General features: G+C 40.6%; 1 protein-coding gene across 2 annotated transcripts in view; it reads left to right on the forward strand.

Annotated features, from left to right (window-relative positions):
- The window catches only part of PLD1 (phospholipase D1), a 146,629-nt gene extending 137,760 nt beyond the window's left edge, over positions 1 to 8,869 (forward strand). For both annotated transcript variants that reach the window (XM_080929213.1, XM_080929214.1), the window contains 2 exons: positions 5,677 to 5,794; positions 7,227 to 8,869. In XM_080929213.1, the coding sequence (XP_080785339.1) occupies positions 5,677 to 5,794; positions 7,227 to 7,451 (343 nt within the window). In that variant the 3' untranslated portion in view covers positions 7,452 to 8,869. The remainder of the gene's footprint in view (positions 1 to 5,676; positions 5,795 to 7,226) is intronic.
- The last annotated feature ends 414 nt before the right edge of the window (positions 8,870 to 9,283 follow it).

The following is a 9,283-nucleotide window of genomic DNA, read 5'->3' on the forward strand; positions in this document are numbered from 1 at the left end:
TTGGACAATGATTTTAACTTTACCCCAATGGCAAATACAGATATTAATATATTAAAAAAGCACCACAAAAAAATCAGGTTAAATTTTCATCTCTTCATTGGAAGTGTTCCCAGAGATAAATATTGGAGCCCAGAGCACAGTCATTTTTCTCACCTTAACATACAACTTTAATCTGTTTTCCATCTGGGTTATTTTTTGAATAGAAATTGAAAGACACATTCAGTGTGAAATCAATTCTGGAGACAGAATCAGCCATCAAGGTTCCACAGTGCATGTCACAAATGTGAGCCAAGCGGTCCATTAAGTCCTAGAAAAGTCTCCCAGCTTTACAGTTACAACCGTCACTTACCAGAAGCCATTGGCCACACGGGTGAGCTCAGAATGAGCTAAGGTTCTAGATGTTTGGAATAGGAAGAGCAGAAATAACACTTATTTGCAGTGTTTCTGCCCTCCTATATTTTGTGGCTGAATACTACCTATACAGAGGCATGGAATCAAAGTCATTTTCTCCTAAACCTTGTCCTTAAAAGGTCTCTCAAACTTCTTCAGATAGTCACATTATTCATTTCCATGCAGTTCAACACTGTCAGGGGAAATAGTCTGGAACGAAGCAGTGTGGACAGAGACTTGTAAACTAGTTTTCCTGCAAAGAAGCCTCTAACTGGGAAATTGGTGGATACATTACTTCACCTCTTATTTTAAGAACAAACTCATAGAAATACCCTAGGCTTAGTTTCCAGCTTTTTACACATGTACTAAGCAAATGGTGCTATTAATACCAAATAATTAATCCTAATTAATTCATGGTCACAGGCCCTCCGTCCTTCAGATTTGGTGCAGTAAAGTTTTGCTCGACTTCTTAGCAGCCTGTGTGGGGTATGCAAACATCCTTGCTTGGGTCCTCTTTGTAAAGCTATTCTCATGCCAGCTACAGAAAACACTATTTGAAGCAGAAATAGAATTTGAGGTTATGGAGCTCAAGAATCGCTGTGGCCTTCTGGTGTTAGTTCCACTTGTTTTAAAGAGATTTTTGTATAGCAGAACAATCGCAGCCTGGGACAGAGACGAATTGCCTTTAATTCCCGTGAAATAGACTGAACTTTTGCAAGTTGTGGGTGAAGGAACATAAAGAGCACAGTCTCCCTTGGAATAATTCCAAATATTCTTTAACCCAGGAATTTGCATTCTGGAATTCCTCCTAATGATAGTATATAAAAAATAAAAAGAAAGAAATCACCAACTGTTACACATTATGTCTAAATTGCATTCATTGTGATATTGCTCATCATTATAAGAAATTGGACACCACACAAATGGCCATCATAAAATAATTGGCAATAATCATACACTGTACATGCTGGGAATCTCAGCGACCGTTAAAGATGATGTAAGTCTGCATTTGCTTAAATACAGAGAGGTCAACTGAATGATGTTTGCATTATTAAACTGAGTGGTCAGTGGGCTGGTTAATTTTCTTGTTGTAATGAGAAAGTACCTGATGAGATGTAAGTGAGGGTAAAGGAAGGAGGGGTCTACTTCAGCTCACAGTTCAGGAGGAACAACCAGTCCATTGTGTGGGAAAGCAAAGGGGCAGGAACATGAGGTGCCTGGTTCTATCATATCCCTCATCAGGAAATGAGGAGAGGGAGAGGGAGAGAAAGAGGGACAGGGACAAGGAGAGAAGGAGAGGGAAAGAATATCAAGACTCACTGCAGCAGTACTTTTTCTCCAGTAACAATTCTTCTCATAAAGCGTCCACAGTGATCTCAAACACTGGAAATCACATGCACATACACATGTGCTCATAGGGACAGTCCACATGTAGATCACAGAATTCAGTATTTATGTGTCTTTGATGAAACACTCTGTGATGCTTTGTGTATGCTCGGCCCAGGGAGTGGCACTATTTGGAGGTGTGGCCTTGTTGGAGTAGGTGTGTCACTGTGGGTGTGGGCTTTAAGCTCCTCATCCTAGCTGACTGGAAGTCAGTATTCTGCTAGCAGCTTTCGGATGAAGATGTAGAACTCTCAGCTCCTCCTGCACCATGACTGCCTGGATGCTGCCATATTCCTGCATTGATGATAATGGTCTGAACCTCTGAACCTGTAAACCAGCCCCAATTAGATGTTGTCCTCAAAAGAGTTGCCTTGGTCATGGTGTCTGTTCACAGCAGTAAAACCCTAACTAAGACACCCTCTTTGATATATTTTCCCATGTGGTTATGAGATTCTGTGCCATGTGGTTTTCCTCTAGCCTAGGCTATCATCTTTCTCTCCTTATGGCTACACTGGGTCATCTTCACTGTTAGCCTTCCATCCTCTGAGGAGCTCTTTACAAAAGTGTTATTTTGAGTATATAAACCAGGGCAATTTGAAAGTTTGTATTTCCAGTCAAGCCTTTTCTTCCAAACTTCAGCAAAATTACTATTCAGTATGACCAGTGTGTACTTAATGATGAATTAACAAGCTGGTTCAGTTGCATTCCTGGTCCTACCCCAGGTTCTCCATCTTGGCAGATCCACTTCTCTGTCAGTTGTCCTCAGTGCCAACATTTTCCTCTCAGCCTTCACCCACTCTTAAACGCACTGCTCCCTAGACACAGCCACCTCTCACCTTTCCTATACTGCTGCCAGGGCTTGTGATTGGTTCTGTTTGGATTCTTGCGCATACAGTATGTTTTTAATGTGTGTGTGTGTATGTATGTATACATGTGTGTGCATGTGTGTATACATGTGTGTGTGCACATGTATGTTCTATGTATATATCTATGTATCTATCTATCTATATAAATATATAAATACATACATGTATATACATGTGTGTATGTATACAGGATAGAATGAGTCATTTATTTATTTATGTATTTATGTATTTATATATGTATGTATGTATGTATGTATTTATTTATTTATTCATTCATTTCTTCCTTTCTTTCTCTCTTTCTTTCTTTCTTTCTTTCTTTCTTTCTTTCTTTCTTTCTTTCTTTCTTTCTTTCTTTCTTTCTTTATGGAGTCTTATTTTGTAGCCCTGCCTGGTGGTCTGGAATTCACTGTGTATATCCGGTTGCTCTTGAACTTGTAGCAATCCTCCTGTCTCTGCTTAGAAGTTATACTTTACTGTATAAGCTGGGTCCTATCACTCCTCTATCTGATGTGTTCGGTGAGGTGTCCTCTCATACATGTAACATTGAAACCAGCCTTTATGGCCTGTGTTCTAGATATTCTCCAGTTAGCATAGGCCTTTGTGGTATTCTCTGAACGCATAAGGCAGATGAAGAAAAGGCTTTGTGTAAGTGTCCCTTACCGAATGAGGGACTCTTGATACCGCCAATGGGCATGCATCAGGTTAGATTGGAGAGAGCTCAGCAAGACTGAGGCTGAGAGAAGTTTATTTCAAGCAATTAGACTTTTTATACATGTATCAAAACAAAATATAGTGGTGGTTGTCATGATATAATGGCATTGCAAGCTAGACAAGTATGTATAATTAATTAATGTGTAATACTAACCATGTAGCCAAGTTCTGTGTGTTTCACCAACCGCTAAGAACACAAAGCAACACACACAGGTGGCCTGTGTTGATTTATTGCTTGAGTGAGTTTCTCAGGTTCTCAGGAACTAAAAGGCACAGGAAGTGCCTGGGAGTTGCAAACTTAAACATTAAAAATACCCTATAGCATACCTCTCAAGGCAGTCACGCCAGGCCAATGCCATGATCCCTGCAGCTTTTGACTCATTTTCATATTTTAATATATATTTTATATTATATTTTATTATATATTAATTAAATATGTTATAAATTAAGTAAATATATTATATCATATATTTTCATATATATTATATTTTTATATACTACACATATATGTTTAATTGGGGCTGGCTTACAGGTTCAGAGGTTCAGTCCATTGTCATCATGGTGGGAAGCATGGCAGCATCCAGGCAGACAGGGTGCTGGAAGAGCTGAGAGTTCTAAATCTTGTTTCAAAGGTAAACAAAAGACTGTCATTCAGGCACCCAGGAGGTTCTCATTGCCACTTCCACTGTGAGACACTTCCTCCAACCAGGACACAACTTCTATTGTGCCACTTTCTGGGCCAAGCATATTGAAAGCACCATACATATTTACTACATATCATATATGTGTGTGTGTGTGTGTATATATAAGTGTTTTGCTTTTATGTACCACAAGTGTACCTGGTACCCATGGTGGTCAGAAGAGAGTAACATATCCCCTTGAACTGGTGTTGTAGATGGTTGTGAGCCATCTCCAAAGATGCTGGGAACTGAAGCAAGGTCCCCTGCAGGAGCAACGAGTGCTCTTAATCTCTAAGCCATGTCTCTAGCCACCGAGAATGCTTTTCAATCCTACAGATTTCTTTAAGAAAAGGGGTCATTATTATGTCACTGTATTCTAAAACCTATCTCATTTTTGTTTGGTAATTTCTAGTGTCTCAATAATATATCTATCTCATTTTTGTTTGGTAATTTCTAGTGTCTCAATAATATATATTTAATTTGTGACTCATGAGGATAGCCAAGCCATAATCTCTCAAATAATCTGCCTTGTATTAGTAACAAATGGACCTGTTGAAAATAAAAGGGACATAAATTATTGCAGGTGTTATAATAAAGAGCAGAGCACATACAGTCAGGGGAAATGTTGGGACTGTCCTAGGCTCCCCAGCCTTACCTGCAGCATCAGGGGAGGGCAGCTATGACAGGTCTGTTCTCGTTTTGAATTATAAAACACTGAAGCTCCGTTGTCCAGCTTCCATGGATGGTGTTTGCTTTATCTTATTGTATTTTATTTTGTCATGTTTGGTTGTTCTCTATTAGAACCCTGCTCTTATCTAATGAGAATTAGAGACAGAGTGGATCCACAGTGGGGAGGGAGGGGGACTGGGAAAAGTAGGAGGGAAACTATAATCAGGACATATGAGAAAACAATATATTTTCAATAAAAAGAATAATATTTTTTTAAAAAATTGCATCCGGAGTTGGAACCAAGAGATAGAAGGGATAAGCTCCCTGACCACAGCCATCTCTCCCTCCCCAAATCTGCTCTGTCTGTGACAATGATAACTTGTTCTTTGGCCAGGACTGATAATCGCTTCATTTTCAGTCTTTCTTCCCAACATTAACTATGTAAAGGGATGCTGTGGTTTTCTTACTCACTTCTATATCCAAGAGTTGAGCATGGGGCTTTACCCAGGAGATGTGAAGGAAGATACAAGGGCAGAGCAAGATCAGAGGAGGTCAGGAGCTTGGAGAGGGAAGATTAAGCAGACAGGGAAAGAAAGGCCAAGTCACTTGGAGACCCTTGGGCCTGGTTGGAGTCCCAGTTTTATCTCTTACCAGCTGTAAGAACTGGAGCAGATTTTTATACTCTTTTCCAATTTAGTTCCTTTTTCTGTAAAATGGGCATGATTACAGTTGTCTTTTATAGAGTTCTGTGCCTTTAGTAAGATGGTTCTCAGACCAGTGTTTGGATGTAAACTTCATGGTAAAGGGTCAAGCCATCTTAGGTCACACTACAAGGATGCTTTTAGAGGAAATGGAAGTTTTAATGGGTTTAATGGCGTCCTTCTCCTGTCTTGCAAATGATCTCTGTCCCTGTCATTGAGCTGCCTTGCTGTTACCACTGGAAACTTCTGACCTCTGTGACTCTTGTGTTTCAGGCTTGTCCTGGGTTATCTTTCTGACCCAAGTGAGGGCATTCAGGATCCTGTGAGTGACAAATTCTTCAAGGAGATTTGGGTTTCAACAGCAGCTCGAAATGCTACCATATACGATAAGGTGAGGCTTTCTTACCTCTCCCCGCGCCTATCTTCACTCTCATCACGGTTTTATTGATACAGATCAGATATTATTAGTATAAAAGAATCAAGATAGCTCCGTGTTGTAAAACCATCCCTTTGAAGGCTTTGAAAAACAATGATCTAAGGGCTAAGGATCTACCTTACGGGCTGGGCATGTGCCTAGCAAGCACAAAGCTCTGGGTTCAGTCCCCAGCACCACAAAATCAAAAATATTGAAAGTTAATAAGGCTTATCATTAAGAAGAGGTATTAGTGATATCCTGTCCTCCATAGGATGGAAATTAAATGTGCCATGGGCGTATGACCAGCTAGTGTGAGAAGGAATTTAGTGACAAAGAGAAGGTAGACAGAGAGGATCCAAAGGCAAGCACACCTGTGCTCAACCCACTTCTCAGGTGATCAGTGGTGTGCCTGTGTGCTGTGGCTATCTGAGCCTTCCCTTCATCCTGTGGTTATTAAAGAGTTAAGTATTGTTCAGTGATTGAATAGGTCACTTCAGGGAAAAGCTAGATTTGTTGGCCATCTGTGGGAAGTTGGGTATAGAACATGTCCTCCTTTCTGCACAAATGTGTTGTCTTCTTGGTAAAACAGAACAGTTATTCACATTACTTTATATTCATCCTGCAGACTCCATGTTATGGCCAAGCAGGCCATGTACCCACAGCACATTACAAACACCACACACCCTGTTCTGTTGGAAAGAAGCAGGAAGCAGTTTGGTCTTGATGGGATCAGTCTGGACATGACACTGGAATTTTGGGTCTTAGGTACAGGAATGATGTTAATTCTGTAGGTACCTGTCCTTGTTTTTCTGCAACACCCACTGAGATCGGCAGGGGTAAAGTGCTACAGTGTCTGAATCACATTTCAGTGAGCAAAGGGTTATACATACCAAACACCAAACATGTCGATATGTGTCTTTCAGAATGAACAGTTATAGAAAACAGAACTTGCAGCGTTTCCCCCCTCTTACAAGAATCTCCAGTGAAATATGAGTAGGGCTATTGTTTTAAAATTTCCTTCCAATCTGGTCTTCTTTGCTGCTGTCTTGACTTTATTCTGTGGCTAACAGTGCTGGGGTAAGATGTGGGCATGGCCTTTGAAAATGGAAACTGTTTTAGCAGATAAAAACTGCAACTAAGGTTTGTTGGGCTGGTTGAAACTAGGACTTACTACATAGCTCAAGCTAGTCTTACACTTATAATTCTCCTGCCTCAGCTCCCATGTACAGGACTACAGGCATATGTCACTTCATCCAGTGGTAAACAGTGACCCATTTTGCCTTTGCTTTGACAGAAAAGTAACGTTTCATAAAACAAAGGTTTTGCCTGTTGGAATGAATATCTTCCGTGAAGAACATGGGTGTGTTTTTAAAACAAATCGCTCACTTTCCAATTTGGATCTTAACAGGTCTTCCGGTGCCTTCCCAATGATGAAGTACACAATTTAATCCAGTTGCGGGACTTCATAAACAAGCCCATATTAGCAAAAGAGGATCGCCTTCGAGCTGAGGAGGAGCTGAGGAAGATCCGTGGGTTCTTGGTACAGTTCCCCTTATATTTCTTATCAGAAGAAAACCTGCTGCCTTCCGTTGGAACCAAAGAAGCCATTGTGCCAATGGAGGTTTGGACTTAAGATTTGCAACTGAGGGTCTTCCAACCTGAAGACCAGAGTCCATATGCTGACTTCTAAGGACTTCACAGCCAGAGCTGGGCCTGATGCCATCCTGTGTCTGACCCACTGGACTCCTCAGAGTGTCTGGGTGCGACAGTGGTGACATTGATGAAAGGACGCTGGACATAGGCAGGACTTCATCATTCCTCCTACTTGTCCTTGAGAAAGCAGCTACATTCTTGTTGATAGCATATGCTCAAATAATGCCAAACACAGGCACAAATTTCGTGATCGATTTCAAAACCCATTTCCTTTGCTAACAAGAATCTATCTGTAACTGTGATCCAGGTTGCCAAAAGTTGCCCGAACACTCTTGTTCTTCTCTGATGTTCCTTTATGCAGCTGGGCCATCCATACAGCACTGTTTACGAGATTACTTATCAATGAAAGATGTTGGAGAGCTGCTTTGAGGGTCCTCGGGGACCCAGATGATGCCTCAACCCAATCTGGTCCTGATGTGAACATATTTACCAAGCCAAAACACTGCTCTCTGTTCTTTTTCAGTCTGTAAGGACAGGACAGGCTTGGCCTGTCCTCCCACACTAGGCACTTCTGAGGACACCAATACTATGTCTTAACAATGGGAAGGCATTGAATCCTAATACTGAAGAAGGATTTCCCTTCATTGCCAAAGATACTGCCCAGCTGTGTCCTTGTCATCTGATGACATTTGTAAACATGTCCATGGTATGTCAATACATAGCAACCAGATAAGCACAGATGGAACCTCCAAGGTGTCAGTGGGAACCCAGTCTGGACAAAGGGCAATATTGCTGACGGTCTGAAGAATCCCTGTCCTCCTTAGCCACTGGATTGATAGAGAAAGGTTGATTTTTCTCCATTATAAGTCCAGTGGATGTAATTTGTTCCAAATGAATCAAAGGCTTCATAATGCTCTTCACCTGAGAAGCATGAGTCTAACCTTATTTACCCTTCAGCTTTCCACTCTGCCTTCTTTAGGGGAAAAAGCAATGATTATACAAGATTTCTGCTTTGCTTGTACTATTAATTATATAGTAACATTCCAACATAGCTTCCAAAGAAGCTGTAATTCACATTGTTCCCGTCTGAAGTGTGGATGCCCACTTTCCCTCTTAGATGGTATTGTGTCCTTTGCAGACCAAATTTCAGAGTTCCTCTTGCATCCTGGGAGTGTCTGTGGGTTCTTGGAAGCCTGGGACTTGTGCATGGGAGGTATCTCTGATTGTGAGCAAAAGGAATTGCTGGAGTAAAATCTCCTTTGAGATACTCTTCAAAGCAGCTCCCAACCCATGCTTTTATGAAGACACAGGACCACAAAGCCAGTGATATGAGTTAGTAACAGAGTGACATTTCCATCCAATGAATGATATTTCCTCTGAGGAACATTGTACAAATGAGGTGGGGTTTGTAATCAACAATGGAAATTAACATGTTTTTATGAATAAATAACTTATTTCTTACATGGTTAAGGACGATGAAATTATTTCACTCTAAGTTATAATGAATAAGACACTTTACGCAGATAAAGATCTAATTACATTTAAAATAGTCAATGTATATAGAGTACCTGAAGGTTTATTGTGTTTATTTTTTTTAAAAAAATGTTTTAAACCCTAAATCAGTCAAAAAAATTGGTTTTTGATTTTGTGTGCAGTGTTCTCGTAAGACTATAAAGGGCTGGCACAGACCCCAGATAAATCATTTACTCTAACCCTCCCCCATTGTACAGCTAAGGAAATTGAGACTTACATTGGAGGAAATAGTGATGTAGGCCTGCCCATCAGATGTGCAATAGACTGTAGCCAGCACCA

This window comes from Micromys minutus (assembly GCF_963924665.1).
Source record: "Micromys minutus genome assembly, chromosome: 15".
NCBI classification, from domain to species: domain Eukaryota; kingdom Metazoa; phylum Chordata; class Mammalia; order Rodentia; family Muridae; genus Micromys; species Micromys minutus.